Source organism: Epinephelus lanceolatus, chromosome 6 (genome assembly GCF_041903045.1).
Source record: "Epinephelus lanceolatus isolate andai-2023 chromosome 6, ASM4190304v1, whole genome shotgun sequence".
NCBI classification, from domain to species: Eukaryota; Metazoa; Chordata; class Actinopteri; order Perciformes; family Serranidae; genus Epinephelus; species Epinephelus lanceolatus.
This window is the reverse complement of record NC_135739.1, coordinates 21,088,622-21,111,513: the sequence shown is the minus strand read 5'-3', so window position 1 is coordinate 21,111,513 and position 22,892 is coordinate 21,088,622. Positions and strand designations below refer to the sequence as shown.

At 38.7% G+C, this 22,892-nt stretch overlaps 1 protein-coding gene across 1 annotated transcript; it reads right to left on the bottom strand.

The window, feature by feature from the left end:
* Positions 1 to 220: 220 nt before the first annotated feature.
* Positions 221 to 21,608, bottom strand: LOC117254290 (atrial natriuretic peptide receptor 2-like). The gene is made up of 23 exons (XM_033622463.2): positions 21,197 to 21,608; positions 17,793 to 17,883; positions 17,380 to 17,512; positions 16,883 to 17,006; positions 13,564 to 13,668; positions 11,248 to 11,350; positions 10,553 to 10,698; positions 10,399 to 10,471; positions 9,914 to 10,058; positions 8,523 to 8,609; positions 8,295 to 8,438; positions 7,571 to 7,692; positions 7,183 to 7,327; positions 6,975 to 7,023; positions 6,782 to 6,889; positions 6,501 to 6,620; positions 6,164 to 6,257; positions 5,620 to 5,707; positions 5,259 to 5,398; positions 4,740 to 4,892; positions 3,090 to 3,188; positions 2,011 to 2,102; positions 221 to 1,369 (listed from the first exon to the last, which is right to left on the bottom strand). Exons 1-23 carry the CDS (start codon positions 21,239 to 21,241, stop codon positions 1,259 to 1,261), a joined length of 2,517 nt encoding a protein of 838 aa, XP_033478354.2. The 5' UTR covers positions 21,242 to 21,608; the 3' UTR covers positions 221 to 1,258.
* Positions 21,609 to 22,892: the final 1,284 nt, after the last annotated feature.

The following is a 22,892-nucleotide window of genomic DNA, read 5'->3' as shown; positions in this document are numbered from 1 at the left end:
GTAGAATTATTTGTTTGATTTACTTTTAGTATTTTTTGACTGTGGTTATTATAAAATAATAATATTTATAATAATTTAAACAGTCTATATTCTCCTGTGAAAGTCACTTAAATGTAAATGTTTTTATTTGTTAATACAAAATAAAGCAGTGAAAGTTGGCAAGATACAAAATATGAATGAACAAAATTCTGACTTTAAAATAACTTTAATGTCATTTATACATCACCAAATATAACAACAACACAACAAAATAGCTTATTGCAGGGCACAGTAAGCGACACCTTACAAACAATAGCTATTACAGACAACTGTACATTCATATTTTACATAAGACATTAGTTTAGTTAGCTAAGTGGATCAAATCTGTTCTGCATCAACAAGACAAACTACTGGAAATCACAAATAGTTTGAGTGACAGAGTTTGGTTCCAAAGTACTTGTATACTCATTCTCTGGACAGTTTACCTTTTCCAAACATATTTTGACTTTTTGTAGCAGAAAAAGCACATGTAGGACCAGTAGCATATAAGACCACTCATTTTTAATTTCAAGAAAAGCAACACAAGTGAGTGATTGTGTAATACTGGGGCCCTAATTGTCAAAAACCAGTGGAAAAGAAGAGATGATAAAGTTTATTACTTACACCTGTGCTTTTCTTGTGCAAAAGGCTTGTTCAGATATCAGTTAACAAAGATTCAGGTGGAGTTTATTGAATTTCTTTGAAAGATTTTTTTTTTAGAGATGGTTATATTAATTGTCAGGCAGTGAATACCTCCTTTACTGTTAAATTATCAGAATAAAAAAAGTGCCTCAGGTTGCAAAAATGCAAATAAAGCTATATCTTAGAGAATGATAGTAATGTGTGATTTAAAAAATAGCACTACTGGCAGGTTTCTCTGCATATTTGTTTACAAATTAAAAACAAACAACAATAAAAAACATAGGCCTGTTACAAAAAAAAACAAAACACGTTTTTCACAGGTAGACTACTATCAAAGTATTATCAGAGTGCTTGTCATCATCAGTTCTGGTGACAACAATGGAACCATGATAGTGAAAAACAATTTTTCACACCTAAGTGGTATCATCTACTGGTTTTACAGTGCAGTGTGACATTTAAATTCATGATCAACTATTAGTTCATCATAGTATCTGCAAAATTTAACCCAATTATAGCTCACTGGACACATGCCAATTGCACGCACAAAGCCAGACCACTTTTCATTCAGTTATTGCCACGTTTTAGTCTCTACCCAGATCTAATCACCGACTGGCACTGGGACTCCTCTGGATTCAGGTGGTTTGAGCAGTGGGTCTGTGTAGTCATCTGTCTTTGCTTCAAGCCACCACGTTTTCATCTCCCCTTTCCCCTGTTGGGTCAAGAAAATTGAGAGACAGAGCGAATGAGAGAGAGAAAAGAGTCATATTGCAAAGCATGTGTCCCTTTGAATTTTAAATAAAGCCATTAGGGTTTGATGGGGGGCAGAGAGCAGCAGCTGCGGCCACCTCTTAGCAAGACATCACAAGTGTCAGCCACCCTGTCCGTTGGGACAAGAAGTGAACCCCTCCCCCATAATCACACTGGCACCACCCAAAAAGAGGTCTTAGGTTGCAATATGAATAGAGAAGGAATAGTAGAACTGGATGATACAATACTTCCCTGAGGAGCAGAGCAAATACCAGGCACACCCAGTGTCCTTTTCCTTCGAGGGAAGTTTTGAATTTCCTGTGATCTTTTCAAATCTCAGCCTCATAAATCTGCTGTCTTTTTCCGTAGGTGGTACACCAGCTTTTATGTGATTATTGAGTTTAATTTAAGGAATGTATTGCATTATACAGGGAAGTGTTACAAACTGCAGCCTCCAAAATGACCATAAAGTTGAATTAACACCTCTCTAAAATAGTTTCTACAATAACCAGGTACTGATTCAAACCTTGTATTCAGTGCTTATATCCCAATATTCCTAAACACAGATTATATACAACATATAACATATAAACATAATGTTACCTTCACATTAAGTGTTCCTCTGCATGTCAGAATGTAACCTTTGAGTGTGTGAAGTAGGTCCGCTGTGGCACCGCTCACCTGAATCTTCAGAGCTATGGACATAATTAAAAAACAGAAATACACAGCATGTGATATTGCACAGTAATATGAACAGTGCATGCTTCAAATTTATTATAGCAGTTTAATGATATTGCTGCATCCTTTTTTGCAAAATTAACTGCAAACTTCGACAGTTGAAAATACTTAATATGAAACTAAATTGTGAAACAAAACGGAAAATAAGTGTGTTGTAGAATAAAATGTGTATTTTTCTTATATCATTTACAAGATATTACATTTTTGTCACATCATTGTTGTTACTTTCACACATATTTCATACAATACTCACAATATACAGTTTGCTTTGTATCTACTGTTTGTTGCCCCATTTGTTTTGGTGTGCAAGTTATACCCAAAGAAATGTAGTGAGTGGAATACACTGTGTAAGTACAAGGCGGTATGAGATCTGTAAGGCATGCCTGTAATTATGTAAGACAAATTGCACAGACCAAGTATGCAATCTGCACATTTTACAACATACAGTATATGACCCTTATATTTTTTTGCAAAATGTGCAGGACAATACAGTGTGCACAAAGCTTCTCAGGTCATGTTTGATCTCATGTTAAATCTTTAGACTTTTGTTTGTTACATCTGAGCATACAGTCACTCAGTGATTTTCCATTATCCCTCCAGCTTAATTCAGAGGATTAGGTGCTTGGTGAGCACATTGTCCAATGTTCGTGTTGTAACTTCACTGTGCTGTGCTGGTGAGCAAACACAGAGACAATCCTGTTTGGCACGATAGCAGCAGGGGTAGCACAGGCCACAGGCTAACACTGAACTGCCACTGAAGACAGCAGCACTGCAGACTTTAATCAATGCTGGACAATATTTGGAGACCACCCCTAAGCCATGCACAGTTGTTCAGCTCATGCAGCAAAAATAAAAAGTGACATCAACTTGATGTTTCCTGAGATAAATGGTTTCACATTAAGACATTAATTGGATCAAAGGGAGTGAATCTAATCCTTCATTACCCTCGCTTGTTGATTCCATGCGTGATGCTGTGTTGACCGTGTCCCCAAACAGACAGTAGCGAGGCATTTTGGTGCCAACCACACCGGCCACAACAGGTCCTGTCAAAATAAAACAGCAGTGATAGTAAGCAACACCAAGGGTAGATAACATGTATATATGACACTGCTGAATCATGATATGCAAGAGAGGTTATTTAAAGAGGGCATACACTAAATCTTAGAGGTTATTTTTACCTGCATATATGTATAACACTGTCAAATCACTGATTGTGAACGTGTAGAGCCTGCTAAAATAAAGTCAGATCCTATTGAACAAAAACTATAATGTTAACACTTTAAATATTTACCTAAACAGAATGAATTAGGACAGAGGTAAAAGCAAACAGGAGAGTTTTCTACACCTATGCTGTGCCAGAAAACACACTTGTCTCAAACAAGAATTCACCACTTCAACAATTAAAAATGTGTCAAAAGCCTTCAAAATATAAAATTAACAGTAGGTACTGATAACAGTGGTGTAGAGTTGCAACAATATGAAATTTTCAAGCTACAATAAGTGCTTTAAAAAATATCACGGTGTCACTGTATCATGGTTTTACAGAACTGTCATTATTAATAATTACTTTAAGACTTAAAGAAATAAAGACAGAAAGGCTTTTTTCAGTTAAAAAAAAAACTTTATAATTAGAATTGAAACTTGAAACCATTTTTAAAAAATATAAAAGTATATATAAAAAGTCTCTCCTTTGAAAAAAACTAAAAAAAAGTGAGATTCTTCGTCCAGTTGCATTTTTTTACACCGTAGATAAGCAAATGTTTACGCAATAATGACCATCAATTTTCATATGATGGTATACATTGAAACCAGTATATTGCTGCAACCTTACATCGCTGCAATAACATACTGTTATTATCACCTTTGTTTCAGGGTTAGAGCTAGAATCTAAGGACGACATCTCATGTCCTGGTTGAAAATAGATATATAACTCTTTGGCAGCTCTGTCAGATCTGACATCCATTATGTATGCTATTCAATTAAATTACTGGGAGGCTGGCCCCTTACGAGGTTTAATAGTCAAGATTTGCTTCCCCAGCCTAATTGAAAAGTAAAAAAATTTAAACCCCCCAAATAAGGTTTTGTCTCAGTTCTATAATTCTAATAATATATGATATATAATTCTGTATATTTCTTGCTATATGCATGTGTTGCTACAGTGATAATATATATGATAGGATGTGATATTGCTCCAGACATTCCTCTGTTCTTACCTCATCTACTCTACACTACCTGCAGTTGATATTGGCACACTTTAGAGGTGCAGCGTTGAGGAGGAAAACTGTCATAAAAATTGTACACTATCCTTTTTTGTTATGACCAGATAAGGGAGATCTTATTAAAGTAATGTATTATCTTTGGTCTTTCCTGTCAAATAGCACATCTTTTTTTAATTAGAATTCTTGATAAAGTGTAACATTTACATTTAATTTTATTAACATTCAGATTCTTCAGTTTGTTTACGGTTGCTGTCACATTCTGTGACCTTTGACCATTATAAAACTGTGACACATCCTCTGTCAGCCATCTTTTATCTTCACCTCTGAGAAAAGCACAGCACAGATCGAACAAACTGATAAAGGTGTCCACAGTACCTGAGTGGATGCCGGCGCGTATCTTCAGCTGTGTGGTGGGTTTGTGGGGGATCTTGAAAGTGTGGCAGACACCGACCAGATCAAGAGCCATGCTGGCGATCTCTCCGGCATGATTGATGCCATTTTCTTGAGGGACCCCTGAGACCACCATGTCTGGAAGATAAGTCAGTATTTAATGGCAAGAGACAACACAGGAAGAGAAAGAGATGCACTGACAAGAAAAGAGAAGCTTTTTCAAAATAATGAGTTAGTATCTTAAAATAAAGAGTGTTTCAAAATAATGGCTTGGTATCATTTCTAATTGCTTAGAGGTATTAATTCAATATTTTAAGAAAGCTTCTCATTATGTTTGAGATACTAACACATTATTTTAAGATATTAACTCATTATTTATGATATTTAGTCATTATTTTGAGAAAGTTTGACAGCATAATGACTTGCGGGATCTTGGCAGAAATAGGTCTCCATAGAGATAGATGTGAATATAAATATTTAATGGTCGTTTTTTTCTTTACTTACAAGCATCGCCTATTGTCTCCACTTTGTAGACATCATAATTGTCAATAATGTCATCAAAGGTGGTGTAGAGCTGGTTGAGAAAATCCACGACCTGATGGGGAGTGCTGGCACCAGACAGCTGGGTAAAGCCGACAATGTCACTGTCACAGGGGAGTGATACAGTGTTAGTCAGCTCTGGTTCTACATGTATATAACAATTTGTATATATCATAACAAAGACAAAGGGACAAATAAATAAAAATCAATCTTAATGTATCCCTGTTAATGAAACACATTTAAGTTACTACAGAGAATCTACAACTGAACAAATACCCATAAAAATGAAAGTCTATGTAATAAACTTGCTTTACACAACACAAACCTGAAGTAGACTGTAGCGTTGGCGTAGCTCTGAGCCTCTGCTGTTCGACCTTGACGAAGGTCATCAGCCACTGGTTTTGGTAACATACCTTCACAGGAATTTCATGACTTAATAAATATATGCTCCAATACAGTCGGTAGGGCAATGGGTGGGAACAATGAAGGTGCTGCTTCTGCACCACTAGATGGCAGTAAGTACATTTGAATGCATCCTTTCATACTAATGCATTTACATTTCAAGTGTGAAGTTACTCAAGGATCTCCACTGGATTGATGATTAACTGACCTTAACTAAACAGGAGCACCTATCATATGCTGCACTACGGCATGCACATATTGTAGATAATGATTGTAGCCTATATGTGCGCATTTTAAGGTTTACTGCTAATCAGTCTTTATATAACACTGTATATATCAGTGTTATCTCTGCAGTGTCACCTGGACAAATATAGAAAAGCTGCACTTTGTCAATAGCATCTGCTTAGAATCAGTCATGGCAGCCATATATCTCTGTCCCATTGCTGCACAATGTTATCCTGACTTACTGTATAACAGCCGATCCGTCTTCTGTTTCTCTTGAAGAAGGTCCTGTGTTCTCTCAGCGACTATGGCCTCCAGATGTTTGCTGTATTTCTCCATCTGCAGTTAAACAAACCCTGTTTGTGTCTGAAGCTCAAAACAGACCAGATGGCAGAAACAGCTTTTCAATTTTTTTTCTAAGCATTTGGCTTTGAAGTAATACCGTTTAGGAAATAAATCCAAAAAATGTCACATTATATTTGGCATATTTCTTGTAATAATCATGGTAGATTTAATACATACTATGTATCTTTACAACAGTGTTATTTTACATTATTTTACCATATTTCAGTGGGTGATTACCAGGTTCATCATCATGTCCACGGGGCTGACTTTGTGTGGGTTCATTTTGTCGAGCATCTTCTTCACCTGCTCAAACGTGGGCCTCGTGGTGATGTTATGACCCCAGCACTTCTTAATAAGCTGCTCAAATGTCCCAGACAAGAGAGCAACACCTCATTATCTAACAGTGCATGTTTATGCAGTCATGACATATAATACTAATATAACATTGTTTTTGTAGGCAGATCAGTAAGCGCCGTAGAAGCAACATCACACATCCATTATTTACACATGTCACAGACCTCACAGTAGTCTGCTTGGCTGGGACAGTCTGTGTCTGCTTTCCCTGCTTTGACTTCAGGCAGAGGGGGGCGCCACATGATATCCATCCTCACTACATCAGCCTGGTCCTGTTAGAGAGGACTGCTGGTTACAAAGCTGAGATCAAAAGCAAGCCGAAGGTTGTAATCTACAGAAAAAGGCTGTCATACTCACTGAAATGAGGTTGGAGCGAGTTGCAATCTCAACCAGAATCATGGAGTAGCTGAGGAGAGGAGGGAAAAGAAGAGAAGGGATATTATTTTCACGTATATTCCAGTGCAGTTTAACAGTCAGGCCTTTTCATATGTATAAAGATGCTTGCCTGTCCACATTTTTAATTTAACTCAATCAAATTTTCATGCACGATCCAACTCAAATGCACCTGTAGACATCTGCTGCTGGTGTCATATTGGAGCTGCTTCCCAGCAGGACCTCTGGGGCACAGTATATACGATTCACATCCCCACAGTTGAAGCCATTACTGATGGCTTCAAAGTCGTCCCTTCTGTAGGCTGTAAGCCCGTAATCTAAAGCCAGACACAGAAAAATACAGAGTACAGTGAGGCAGGATGTTGTTTTTCACTTTGCCTTGATAATAACATTGCTGCTGGTGTAGGATGTGGCTAAGTAGTGCAATGATAAGGAGATGTTTTAGTTTCATAGTGTGTCTGTTGAGAGACTTATCACAGCTGTGTGATTGCTGAAAACATATTTTAACAAAGACTAAAATGTTTAGCCGCTGCAGACTCAAGTTGTGTCTGATTTGCTACCTGAGATTTTGCACACCCAGCGGTCATCAATTACACAGTTTCTGGAGTGAAGTCTCCCATGAAACATCTTGTGCTGGTGGAGGTAAGACATCCCGCGGGCAATGTCAGTGGCAAAGGACAGCCTGCATGGGGGAAGATGTTACTGTTTATGTTTTTTATTACACATTTGTTTTCTATTAAAGGTAAAGGTCAGGGCATATATAAATAAAACTGGGTCAAGCCACACCCACAGTAAAGACTATAGTACTGTATGTCTCACATTGCATTATGGTCTACTGGGAAAATGAATATTTAGGTCTCTCCTAGGATAGACTTCTCCTTTGTTTTACTGTTGAACTGTGGTTTACAGTGTAAAAAGTCCAGAATGGAGCTCTTCCTCATTTCTCATATGAGGAATTGACACAAAAAAATCTGACATTTCCTTTTGAAGAATTACTCAGCAAATGACATTTTGCAATTCATCACATAATGTTGAAATCTGTGGGTCAGTTACCTGTGGAATAAAAAAATGAAAATATAATGTAATGGAGTAAAAAGTGCAATATGTCCCTCTGAACTGTGGTGGAGTAGAAAGTGCCATAAAAGGCTCAGTAAGTACCTCAAATAAGTACTTAAAGTGCTTGAGTAGATGTCCTCAGTTACATTTCACCACTGCTGCTTGATTAATAAAAAAAATTAGCTAAATGGTAAACGTGAAAAATAGTGTGTGTGATATTTCTCTCACCTGAAGCCCCAGTTGATGGGGATGTCGTCATTCAGCAGGACATCAGACAGGCTTCCTTTGGGGCAGTGCTCTGTGATGATGCTGACGTAAGGGACCTCGATGGAGCCACCAATGAACTTGCATAGATTGGGGTGGTCCAGTTGCCTATAGCCAGGATGAACAATTACATAAGCTGCAGGAGTTTATGAGGCATACGTAGGTCAGTAAAGTGTATTTTTGTTTCCTCACCTAACTTCTTTCACCTCCTTCCTGATGATTTTAGTGAGGGTGAAATGTTTAATCTGGATGTGTTTCACTGCCACCGTCCTCCCGTCACTGCAAGACAGATAAGATCATCAAGTCAGCTTTATCACCTCATAACAAATACAGAAGAAATTCTCACTCTCTTTACATGCTGAGGAATCAGTCCTTTCAAAAACATCTTAAAATTATCTACTGAACTTCAAAGTAATATCTTTTTTTTATTATTGCTTCATGAAAGTAGTACTATATCTAAATTCCTTTACTTTGCATTATATTACTTGAATCCCTATATGTCAGGCGTGTTATTCCAAAGGAACTTATATTTTTTTATGCAGGAAGAAGTCTGCATCATCTGCATATAATGTTATTTTAATTTCTATCCCATTTGGTTTTCCAAGAATTATTTCTCATTCTAATAGCAACAATTTTAATTATCTTTGATTTGTACTGTATTGTATTTTTATTGTGTAGTCAACCTGGTCTCACTCCGAAGTCGTCGAAATCCGTTGCTTAGGCAGTGACTTGCAACGTCAGACACAGACGAGAAAAGCCGTACTTTAACGTTGGAATGATACGCGGCCGGTCGCCCTTATAGTTTAACAGTGCTCAGCGGCATCAGGGGGAAACACAGCAGGACAAGAACGAAAGTTAAGGCAGTGGAAGTGGCAATTCATGTAACAGGCAAAACTTGACACGGCATCCCAGAACATCAACAATCAACATACCCAGAGTACCTTTCACATCGTACCTGGACGTGTAAAGTCCATGACCAAATGTTGATATGTGACGAAATCAGAGTGAGAATGTGTTGGTGTAGTGTGTCCATATTTCATTTACTGCACATACTATATAAAACAATATACACTTAATTATATTACATTATTATTAATATGTATATTGTACTTACTATTCATACCTACATCAATATACTTATACCATATAGTTCACTCATCATGGCTGCTTGAGTTGCACAACTGGGCATCTTTTGTATAAATATTTACACAGTACACACAGAGTCTCTGGTATTGTTTTGTAAATAGGTTTTTAAATGTCATCTCTCTAAGCTCTTTTATCTCTTTTTTTAATTTATCTTTTTAATTTACTTTAGTTTGTTATTGTTTTACTGCCTCTCAGCTGGTCGCTATGCTGCTGTAACAAGAGTTTTCCCCTCTGGGATCAATAAAGTTTTATCTTATCACTAATTTGACTGCTCCTATGTGTACAGTGCTGATCCATATCGTATTGTTCATACTTTATTGATCCATAAAGCAGGAGAGTAATAGAGTAAGGTAGTGTGTCTAATAGGAGACATACATTTACATCTGCTAGTTGAATGCTTATGATCATGATGCAACTGAAATAATAATGTTTCTCACTAGATGCCTGGCTGGATGAAGCCTTGGTTGAAGGAGGTGTTGACTCTGGTGCACACAGTCACATCAGTAGTTTGGCTGATGGTGGAGTTACTCTTGGCACACTGCATGCTGATGGTGCTGCCGAGGCCCATGCAGCCCATTCTATCTGCAGACACCAGGCAGTCAGGCACTCAGAATCGGATATCAAAGTAGTAAAATGTATGCATTACTGTGTTTTTATATTAATAAAATGCTTTTATTGAAGGGTGTAAGGATTAAACAACATTCAGCCTTGACTTACTTATTTTAACATTTAATTTGAGAATGCAATACCCAAAATAGCAACAGATATAATAGATAATATGATAACAGATAAAATGAAAGTGATCCATTCCTGAAGCAAACTGAAGACTAAAAAGAAAGTGAAACTCCAGAGCTTTCATGAAAGCAAAGTTTCCCATATCGTAAACAGTATCTTTGAACAACTTCAGTGTGACACATTGTACCAAATATTATGCTCTTGTAGTTTATGATCCAGCTTTCATCCCAGAGCATCTTCTGTTTCTGGTACTGGAGCCACTGCGGGGAGGAAATTAAGATAAACATCAGTGCACGAAACATCTCCTGTGTTTGTGTGTGTTTGTCTTTGCCCAGACTGACCACCATGGTGAGGATGAAGCCGATGCTGAAGAGAGCAACTGGAAGCCCGATGGCCACCTTGATGGTAATGGACATCGGGCAGATGCCACAGTCTGCAGGACAGTTCAGACAGGTTTCCTCCAGCTCGCAGACGTCATCCCCGCACACTGAGACACAATCACATATTTTATATTTGAGGTATGAGGTGTCTATCCGCTGAATTCAGAGCTAGAGGAAGTTCTCAGAACTAAAAATGAACTACTTGGCAACCAGACTAGGCTTGTAATTGAGACAGGTGTTTACTTGTCAAAATGTGTAGCTACACCAGGCTAGTAAAAGGGACTGGCCATTTAATTGGTACTAGGCTTTTAAATGAAGTTTTAGAGTATATCCTTCCAGTAGGCAGTATGTTGTTTAGGCTATCTAGGTTTCACCCAGCAAGCACAAAATTAGGTTTATTATTGTAACGCAGTTGTAAGCAGCTGTTTTGAAATTACGGCTGTTCTACTGCAAGGTCACACCATGTTTCTGTACAGGTTCAAGATGTTAACAAATGTGTGCTCTAAGTCTCGTATTTATATAAATCTGCATTGGCTGCCATCCCAAAGTTAGTAATGCTGCACAAATATAGTTTTACTAGATCATGGCTGAGCAGCGGAGGCGTTATTCAGCTGTAGGATTCATTATATTGACAGAAAAAAACTTTGCAGACTGACCTTGAGCACTGACAACAAGCACTTTGGACTCCAGTGCTGCGTGCATCTGACCAATTTTGATATGAGCAATGACTGAGGTGACTCCCACATGAATCAGCACCACCTGTGTGAGAAAACACCATGATAGAATAATAATTTAAAATGCACAAATGAAATGTTTGTGCTAATACTTCTCGTTAGGACAGTTTGAGAAAATATTCTGTCAGATTTTACAAAACAATAAAACTGTACTATACTTGACTTCACTGTTGTTTTTTACTCAGTTGTCTGTACTCATGCATTTACAGTCGTTACAGTCATGTGATGAGCCACGACCCAAAGTATGGCTTTCTATACTCTTGTAATTTACTACTAACAGACAAGTAATTACAACCTGCTGCCATGTTGTATCGTGACAGACTGCAGGCCTCACAAAGGATGCGTCACGTTGATCAAACACATTTGTTTTATGTTTTGCCTGGATGCAAGATGAATTCCCCCTCAGACAACAAAATTAAAGCTGAAAGTTGAACATCTGCCATCTGACAGACTCTCTCACCCCAAACCGTACTGCGGACCACACTATCAGTGAGACATTGCAGCTGCTGAATTGTTTTAATACTTGAGATTTTTTTTTAAAGCTGTATCTTGAAATGAAATACTTGCAGTAATCAAGGGAAACTTTGACATTTTTCACCCTGGACCCTATTTTCCAGTGTTGTTTTGTCTAACTCCAAAAACACACCAAGCAGCAAGAAAGAGTGGCCTGTCGTGAGCTGCCACGTAATGTCTACAGAAAGCTGTAGCAGGCACTTCAAGCTGCAGCCGTGATTCTGCGGGAAAGTGCGGCCAAACTAAGGGTTATGACACACTAATCTGATGGTCAGCTGTTGGTTAATGTCAGGCCGTTGGTGTCGCCCTAATTGTTGCTGTGTGTCCACCACCGCTGGGGGTAGTAACTCCTTGTTGGCCTTTGAATGTTGAATCAGCGTCGGTGGTGGAGTAATCACTCTGATTGGCAGTTTAGCTCAGTGCACAAGAAGAGAAACAGTAAGGAAAGCAAACAAGCAACTTAAGTCAAGAGGGCTCGAGATTGAGTTGGCCTGTAGTCTTTGTAGTGTGTTCAAGTGCAACTCTTTTGCCGAGACAGAGGCTCCAAAGGGAACATGAGGTGACGCAACAGTAGGTCTTCATAACTACTAGTTTTTTTTATGTTAGTTCAGTTTGTTTGGGCCTTAAAAGTTTGACTTTAAAAAAATGTAAGAAAGTGTAACTACAGAATGTGACATGTGACATGCTGACTTGTGTTAAATAGAATTTGAAACTTGAAACACATGGAGATGCCTCCCAGCTACAGAAAAATGTAATCATTGCAGGGTGTGTTTTCCATGTAAGTGACTAATGGCAAACACAATTTTTGAAAATGGTCCAGACCTGAGCAAGAGCATTGTAAGCCATTCCTCAACATTGGACCTTTTTTTTGTCAAGTATATTTATTGACTTTTCTACATTTTACAAACAACATTGAACAGCTCAGCACAACATTTGTCTGCACAACCATCAAGAATAAAAATGATGGGGCGTCAGTGGCTTAGTGGATAGAGCAGGCGGCCCATGTACAAGGCTGTTGCCGCAGCGGCCTGAGTTCGACTCCAGCCTGTGGCCCTTTGCTGCATGTCACTCCCTCTCTCTCTCCCCCCCCTTCACACTTGACTGTCCTATCAATTATTAAAGGCTAAAATGCCCCAAAAATAACTTTAAAAAGAATGAAAATGATGAAACATTTAGATATGAATGCAAAACATCAGTACCGTCCATAGGTGCAGTGTCTATAAAGCAAAATGCTTGCAAGTGTTGACGGTAGTTTGAGAAACGGAGGTATGGAGTCCATATTTCCATGAATCGTCCCTTTGTGGAGCAAAGCAAGCAGGTCAGGTATTCAAGAGGGTAACACTCCATGATTATCTTGTGCCAGTTTGCCTTAGAGGGTGGTTTGCAAGAATCTGCTAGAGCGACCAACAACAGCATCTTAACTAAGGTGATCCAGGAGTAAAGAGACAGGATTCATACACAAAGCAACACCAAGAATTGTTTGCATATCCGTATCCCATATCTTCCTTATATGGTTCCATTTCGAACCCCTTTCATCCTCTTCAAGGATCAATTTCAATAATTGAAAAAACAAAAACAAACAAACCAAAAAAAAAAAAAACGTGGAAAAAAAAGACCCAGGTTGAAAACTACCAAAGTTTCCTTTTAACATGATCTGAGACAAACCTGAACCCAAGTTCAAAAATGTACCCATTCTTTTGAAGAGTTTTGTTTGTGTTGGCTCACCTTTGAAGTCCAGTATTTCTGGGACATCTTGCCTGCTTTGGAGACAGTGTGAGTCACTATTTTACCATCGTCAGGGATCCATGGGCCGCAGATTCCACCTTGTTTCTGAGAAGAGACACAACAGTTTTTAGAGGTTTCATACCAAATTGTGCACTTTAGACAGATTATTCAAGTGCTGATGTTTGAATAACTGTTAATAGGATTTACAAGTTGTGTGCTCACTCACAGAGCTGATGTGTCTCTGCTGCCCAACTTTTTTATACCATTGACTTTTATGTAGTTTAGTTTTAACTGTAATCATATGTATTTTAGGTGATTTTCTTTTGTCTCAGGGTGGATGGGCCATGTTTTGGAAATCTTTAGCATCTTATTTTATTCAACACAAAAGTTAAAGCTTTACCAAGATTTCAAAGTCAATGTGACTTGAAAGCAAATCTTTTGTAGAGGAAGCATCAAACATAACATATCTACATTTGTGTTGAAAGCTGAAACTGAGGGGAAAGACAGGCAAGAAGAATCCTCTGGGTCAGAGAAAAAAAATGTGAAGTCTTAAAGCTTTTACATACATTATAGGATGTTAATTTCTTAAAGCATTCCCAATAATTCACTCATTAGACAGTTGCAAAAAGCAGTTTTTAAATCCACAGGTGTTTTAAGCCTCCGAAGTCTCCAAAGATAACAAATGTTCTGCTAAATTTTAAGAAAGGAAGTGTAAAGAAAAAAAAAAACATAAAAATAGATAGACAAGTTTTTACTTTTACTTATTATGAAGTTAATGTTGACTGCACAGTGTAACGGCTAAAGAATAATGCCACCATCAGCGTTTAGATTGGTTCCTTATAAATATTAATATTTTTTTCTACTTTTTTTGCTTAAATCTTTTAACCAACTCCTACTCAGATTATACATATCAAATATTCATTCATTTTGAGGATTTTTAACCCTTTATATGCCATTTTCTTTACGTGAAGTCACTGTTACTTTTATGAAAAAACATGAATTATGAATTACTTTCTATATAATAAATGTTGGATGGATTTTTTTTTTCTAATAATCACAGTCTGGGACATGTGAATGATTAATAACAACACCCATTTTGATGCATTATTATTTTTTTGTGCAGTTTCAATTTTTCAATAAACACCAACACCTTTCCCCTCCGGGACGTTTTTTTGTCCTTGTTGAAAAACAACCATAACAATATTAAATATTAATATTTTCTTGTACTTTTTTTGCTTAAATCTTTTAACCAACTCCTACTCGGATTATACATACCAAATATTCATTGTGTGTGTGTGTGTGTGTGTGTGTGTGTGTGTGTGTATGTGTATGAGAGAGAGGGAGATGGAGAAAACAGTAATGTAACCTTGCAGCAACCTGCAGCTCATAATTTGCAATTTTTAGCTATACAATTACACACATGCACACACACACACACACACACACAGATATAGCATTTATTTTATTTTATTTTATTTTTTTTTTTGCAGCAGCAGCAATGGCTCCCAAACCTCAATAATGAAAAAATAGGAGAAAAATACAGGCAATTTAACTGCTTATTATTTAGTGTGTGTTTGCTCTGCTGGGGAAGCAGGAGAAAATGTATGATTCAGCTGGATTTTAGTAAAAACTTCCATTTTGATCCCCTAACTCTGGAATGCAATACTAATATCATCAACTTCATGTTTCTAAGTTGCCATGAGGATGTGATGAACAAAGACAGAATTTATGGTTTTACATTTAGCTATATTTTCACATAGGGATTTGACAGTGTGTATTTTGAGTCCATGTACACACACACACACACACACACAAACTAATATTGCAATATTTTTATACAGACCACACTGTCACATCCTTATGAGCATGGGTGCAGATCTGATGACAAGTTTGGGGGGGACACAATCAGTTGTGATTTTGTTTTTAATTGCACGCATGCAAATCATGCCCACAGAGCGCTTGAGATTGCCAGCATATTTCACAATTTCATAGAGGCTCATCACCATCACCAAGTCATTCAAAAAGCACTACAAAGAGAATCATGCTTACCTTTACTGTTTATTTCTCTTAAACAGCCAGTAGTACATGGAACCAGCCATCACCCTCCTTTTCACTGCTTCGCTGTTAGTTAATGCTACTTCAGGGTCTCAGGCATGTTAATGTCCACTCACGTTCTCATCTCTCGCCTCTCACGGATTCCCATTTCTCCTCATCATCTTCCCTTTCTCCCAGTATATAGGACTACTATATACATTTGTTCAATTTCAATCATTTAAGCTATTTAGAATTGGGGGGGACAATTTGTGTTTTTCAGAATTTGGGGGGGACATGTCCCCCCCCCCCCCCCCCCCGGGATCTGCACCCATGCTTATGAGCAAAGCAAGACCATTTTTTGATCTACTCTGCATTTGCCCTCCCTGTTAGGGGCCTATAGTGCTTCAAGTGGCCAAACCAGGAATTGTTTTGAAAAGACAGCAGGGCCCCAGAAATGGAAATTGGCCTCATCTGTTTTTTTTTGTTTTTGTTTTTTACCATTCTTGGGTCTGTCTAACCAACCTGACTGCCAGAGATAGAAAAAAATCATGTTTTTTATGTAAATTGAAGGGGAATCAAAAAATGTCGTTTTAATGGGTTTCAATGGGGACGGTTTTCGTCCGAGAGGGCGAGGTGTTGTAAAAGGTTGCCATTTGTGTATTTTAGGCCTGATTTAGGAGCAGCTTTAAAATTTCAAAAATATTACCAAAAATAAGGTTTCTGACCAAATGTCATGCTATATGCATGAACACAGCCAAAGTTATCAAAAAATAAAAACTGAAAAATGACTGAAAAGGACGTTTTCCGTCCAAGTGGGACCGGAAGGTTAGTGTTCTTTATATGAGGAGGAGATGAAGATGAAAGTGTGGATTGTGTTTGAGGAAGAGGAAACCAGTACTAAGGATCAGCTTGTGCACCATTATCTGTATTTGTATCTGTTCAGCCAACTAAATTATCTGTATCCTTATCCATATTCAGAATCAGAGGACTTTAAATCTGAAGTGGGTGTGACCCAACCGGAAGCTGTTTTTTTAAGCCTGAAGTTGACATGGGTTCATCAGAGTTATTATTTATTAGAACGGTGTTTACAGAACAGCCTCAGAATTAAGCTTCACGAGAGTTAGAAACTGAACACAGCCACCCTGATGAGAAGTTTCTTTTATCACAAGCACAGATATTGACACATTTCACTCGTACATTTTTTCAAATTTATACTCGCAAAAAATGCATTATCTGCACCGGCTACTCGTGTCATCCAAGTATTCAGCCCAACCCTTGTACCCACCATAAGACCAAGGGGACAGGAGTGGATGTTGGCATGATACACGCAGCAGTTCATTTCATTGGCGTTGTTCCAGTTTGTCGGGCACTCGTGTTCATGACAGAACCTCTTTGCCTCTGACGCATTACTAGAAGGGAACATGGGTGGGTAGACAAATATATTAATTTAAACAAAACCCTGTGACGCTATTTACATTCACAGCTCAAACAAAGACCTGCAGATCAGCTCGCTTTTCTTATAGCTTCAACTTGAAAATGGAAGCAGCCTTAATTAAGACAAACGACATTCAATTACACAGATGCATCAGTCAGGGTTCATTTTATTGTCTGATAAATTGTTCTCTGTCAGTGTGTTGAGACTCTTCTGTGGTGGTGAATCAGTATGCCAGTACATACAGTACAGTGTGTGTGTGTGTGTGTGTGTGTGTGTGTGTGTCTGCACATGTGCAGTCAAGGCATGGCAGACATGAAGGATGCCACTTTTTTATGTAACACACTCACCTGAACTGGAAAATCTTGTTCCTGACTGCGTACTCGTAGAAGGAATCTGAGGCCGTCACAGTGTATGTGACATTGAACTCTTCCCCATTGGTTGCTTTCTCTGGTGGACGCTGCACCCAGGCCATCTCCAGCCCTGTGACAACAAATGTCCTCATCACCTGGGCATACACATTCAAACAGTGTACATATGCATGGGGATACTAAGGCATACTGAAGTGTGCTATATTTGCACATGATTCTGTTGAGCCCCACCCATGACACTGTAATTAATACTGGGCAAATCCTGTGAATGTTGCTCCTTCCTTTTCAACCACAGGAGGAAAAGTATCGGATTTTACAGTAAGTACAACCCAACGTCTTCTCCTGCAATGAATCACTCAGATATACAGAGAAATAAATGCATACAAACTTACCACCACAGCTGATCATGTTGTAATCATTTGGACTGCTGATTGGCCAACAGTCGTACTCTGTGTTGTCCAGATCATGCCAGCAATTTACTCCCTGCAGGCAGAGACAGGAAGCCATTTATGTAAAGGCATGTTTTGGTGTGTGTAAACATATTTGAAAGGCTTAATGCATGTAAAATGTTTTATCAGTCAGTCAGGGCTCATCATGTGCGTATTTAAAGCAACTACCGACCCATAAAATGACCATTTGCACAGTACTGCGCAAAAGTTTTAGGCAGGTAAAGTAAGAATGCTTTCAAAAATATAAAGTTTAATTATTTATCTCTATTGATTTATAAAATGCAAAGTGAGCGAACAAAATCTTAATTAAATCAATATTTGGTGTGACCACACTTTGCATTCAAAACAGCATTCATTCTTCCAGGTACACATGCACAAAGTCAGGGATTTAATAGGATCATAGTAAGGTGTACGATAAACCAGTTAAAGCAAACAGGTGCTAATGATCATCAATTATATATGTAGGTTGAAACACAGTCATTAACTGAAACAGAAACAGCTGGGTAGGAGGCTTAAAATTGGGTAAGGAAGACCAGTTAGTCGTGCCGTGTTACCCTAAATTCGTGGAGAAACTTTTTCTCCCATGCCTCCATGGAACATATTGATTTATTGATTGATTGGGGGCCACATTCAACAACAGCTAAACTAATTTAACACATGCTTTTACAAACTCTCGCTGGATTTGTGCAGTACAATCCAAGATTCATTTATCAAGTTGTGAGCTCAGTACTTCCCAATCACATACATTTTCATTACAGTAGAGAAAATGCATGTGTTTTGGAGGTACTGAGCATATGACTGGATAAACGAGACATGCCGAGTTGTGTGAAAGTTTGTAAACAAATGTATTGATATACTTTTGCTGTTGGTAAATGTGGTCCCCAATAGTTCTTTTTCTCGAATTCAAGGTGACACAGCATACCTGACTGATATACAGATGGTCATTTTGTGAGTGAGGTATTCCTTGAAAACAATTAAAATGCAACTCAACTCTGCAAAGCCTAATAAAGAGTAAAAAAGGCTCCTGGGTCAGAGACTGGATCAGAGACTTTCTTAACTGCTGTCCACAGAGAGTCTGCATGTCAGATGAGCTAATTGTGAGCACAGGCTGCCCACAAGGATATGTTCTTTCCCCTGTGCTATTCTCTGTTTACTAATGAATTTATGACGAATGAAAATCCTCCTGAGACCCCGTGTCCCCATATGAGGACATCACATTCTGGGTTTACTTAACCTTGTACTTTATTCTACCTAACTTAGACCTGTTGTCCTCATTCACGTGACACATTTTTATGTCATCTATTGGTAGTAAGAGCACAATACACTAATCCATGTAAAAACAAGATGGCAGCCAACCATCTTTGCCAAGTCAGTCTGCAGCCGATCTTGACAAAAGTGGACAAGGTCAAAACCTGATCACATTTTATGGTTGAAACTTTTTCATGATTAAAAATGTTTGTAGTTTGATATAACAATATTTTTGACCGATTTTAATGACTGTAACAAGCTAAGACAAGTTCATTAGGAAGCCCTCATTGGAAGACTTTATTATAATCTTGTTTGAGGATATTGGGACTTAATAATCATCTTGTTTGAGGAAACTGGGACTTAATTATCATCTTGTTTGAGGACACTGGGACTTAATTATCACTGAGTGTTTTGTTTTTTAATACTTATCGGGTCCTACCGATCTCAAACACTTATGAGAAATTAAAAATGTGTATCAAACAAAAGTTGGGGTCTCAGGAGGATACGCTGATGATATAGCCTTAGTTGTTCTTTTATAGCAACAGACCCATCAGGTGAAGCTGCCCACCTGGCCCTCACTAAGGCCCTTCAAACATGGTGTCGCATCAGGTTAGAAATGAATGCGGCTTAAACTAAAGAATTGATCATTTCACGAAACAAGATCTGAAGACAGAGCCGGTTTCATTAATAGCCAACATGTTGAAACTGTGGAATATTTTGAATATCTTGGTACAGTTCTGGACTCCCATGTGAGCTTCTCTCGAAAAACTGGGTATGTTTTCAAGAAAAGCTCACAGAGTAAAATAGTTGGCAGGCCACAAAAGCCCTGGACCCAACTCTCTACAGAAATGACGAGGAAGAACACGAGGAGTATCTTACCAGATAGCTCTCACCCTCTCTTCAGCCTGTTTGAGCTCTTGAAGGCACTACAGAGTCCCTCTGGCAACCAAAAATGTATTTGTGTGCCATCAGTATCCTTAACTTAACCAAGTGATTGATGAGTTTTAAACCACAGACAGGCAATGAGCTGATTTACTGTTAAGTATTTTGTAATGACGTTGTGTTTGTTTTACTGACTATTTGTCCGCTTTTTACAATGTTGTCCTCTGTGTTTGGTGAGCCAAAGATAAATGTCCACCCATGGGAGACAATTAAGATGTATTCTAAGCTACTGTAAAATTCAAACAACAATTAACATCATCACAAGAAAAAGCCCCATGATGAAAAAACCTAAGTAACAATCAGAGTCTTATCTGTTATTCAAGACGCATTAAGGATGTTTTATGAGCTAGGAAATCAGCCCCATATGAGGCTGGTAAGTAACCCAGCAATACACAGAAACGCCACAAGCCCATGAACACATGCCTGCAGCAGCAAGTGTTTCTGACAAGACAACAAAAGCAAGGGGATTACCTCAGCAATAAATGAAAATGTGAATAATAGACACTCTGTTTATATTCCTGCTTCCATGCAAATACAGTCACCAGAAAATGCATCACCTGTGCTGGAAATTTCCTATAAACACACAGCACTTGGGAAATGAATACACAAAGCATTTGATGGGTTTGAAGCAAAATATTAAGTATACAACATATTTTGGAGAGATTAGAGCTGAGTACAGTGTTCCTCCTCTCTCCCTCTGAACAGAGAGTATTTATAGAGTCAAGCAGAACACAGGAGTGGTCCTCTACTGCTTCCATGAGGTCACTGACCCATCTCGAGATGGCACATAATGCTAAGACACATCTTTAGTTACATTATGACTATAACTATTATCCATAGTTACATTATGCTTGTTTAACACCTAAAATCATGTAATGTGGCCCAGCCAGGTCAGTTTTCACTTATATAGCCCAATATCACAAATCACATGCCTCACATGCACCTCACACCAAGCAAGAATAAAAGTAAAGAAATGAACATAGTAATAAATCAATGTTTCGTGCTAATATACGTTCACACACCCCTGCTATCACATCACTGTGCAGTCCATTAACAGGTTAACCTAAACATCTGTGGCTATTAGTCCAAATTTCCTTTCTGGAATTAAATCTGTTGTAGTGTTGTATTTTTAAATCCTCAACTTTGTGAGAACTTACCAGCAGGAAACACAGGTAAAGGGACGCCGCTGTCCGTAGAGCCATGAGAAGACTGTTGTGGCTGGACCAGCTCTGAACTGACTGAGTGAATGACCAGATCTGTGTGTGTGTGTGTGTGTGTGTGTGTGTGTGCAGTCACCTCAACACGGCTAGAGCACCCTCTTTCTCTGAGGCCCACCCTCTCCCTTGTCCCTAATTGTCCAATCAACAGAAGAGGCTCTCCAGTTTGATCATGTATTTGTGCACAACGTGCTTCAGCTCACCTTCAACGTCCTGCAGGTCACCAAACACAAAGGTCACTGCTGCACCTGGACCCACCACCAGGGCGTCATTTCTACTCTTTAAGTCTTCTGCATGAAGTGACTCCAATCTATACTGTCTGAAATTAGCAGTATCTACCTGGGTAATGTGTTTTTATATCAACATGAGAATTGATTTGAACATTCAGCCCTAGAAGACATGATTTTAATGGTTACACAGTTTATGTTTTAGGCATTACGCTTACAAGGGTTTTATTGTCTTTATTGAGGATTGTCAACAGGGAGCTTTAGCTGCTGAGGTAACATGTGCCAGTCCAATGACATTTTGGTCAGGTAACCTTTTCAATAACACACTGCTAACTTTCAGTATGCCCATGCCTTACTTTGAGGAAGCACAGACATATTTTTCTGCAAAACTTTTTTTGTTTAAATGTAATTTAAAAAAAAAAAAAAAAAAAAAAAAAAAAAAAGCTTCTCAAATGTTGTTTGACAAAGCGCTTTCAAAAGCGTTCGGCCACGTTTCACAGTCCACAGATTTTGATCAGCTGTGACCATGTGATCTAAGTATGAACCCTTGGTCACCTGGTCACAGATGATCATATATGAGGTTTGTAAAAGGAGCTGTATGTGACATTCAGAGCATATCCATGTTTCAGAGTCTAAGCCAACATTGTCTGCACATGGCTCTCAACACGGAGGTGGCTGAGCTGGCAACTTGCAGCTAATGGTGCTAACAGCTAACAATGCTAACAGTGCTGAGGGAGCTAACTGTGTTAATGTGAGGAGGATTGGTGGGTGGATCTTTCCTTCCATGACAACACACTGCTCTGCCAGCTCAGGTCGGGACACCTTTATCAGCAGTAACCACCGTAGCAGCTGTGATTAGCTAGCCAGTGGGACACACACATGCACAAACGTGCACACACCACTGGACTAGCTACCACAACGACCAACAGAGAAGCTCAAATTACCAGACGCACAGAGGGAGAGTGAATTCTTTCTCTGCTCAGGACACCATTACATCACTATATCTTTACATAGAAAACAGTATGGTGGTGCGGTGGTTAGCATTGTCACCTCACAGCAAGAGGTTTCCTGGTTTGAACCCGGGGTGGGGGAGCACTTCTGTGTGGAGTTTGTGTGTTCTCCTCGTGTCTGTGTGCGTTTTCTCCGGGTACTCCAGCCTTCTCCCACAGTCCAAAGACATGCAGGTTAATTGATGACTCTAAATTGTCCGTAGGTATGAATGTGAGTGTGAATGGTTGTCTGTCTCTGTGTGTCAGCCCTGTGATAGTCTGGTGACCTGTCCAGGGTGTACCTCTACTTTCACCCAGTGTCAGCTGGGATAGGCCCCAGCCCCCAGCGACCCCCAACAGGATAAGTGGTTACGGAAAATGAATGAATGAATGCTTTATTAATGCTCTGAATGTTCTATA

What these genes read in the sequence shown, in the direction of transcription:
- LOC117254290 (XM_033622463.2), bottom strand. Translation starts at nt 21,241, where the DNA reads ATGGCTCTACGGACAGCGGCGTCCCTTTACCTGTGTTTCCTGCTG. An exon ending in AACAAGATTTTCCAGTTCAG is followed by an intron (nt 17,007 to 17,379) that starts GTGAGTGTGTTA and finishes GTTCCCTTCTAG; the next exon opens with TAATGCGTCAGAGGCAAAGA. An exon ending in AAGGAGGTGAAAGAAGTTAG is followed by an intron (nt 8,439 to 8,522) that starts GTGAGGAAACAA and finishes TCCTGGCTATAG; the next exon opens with GCAACTGGACCACCCCAATC.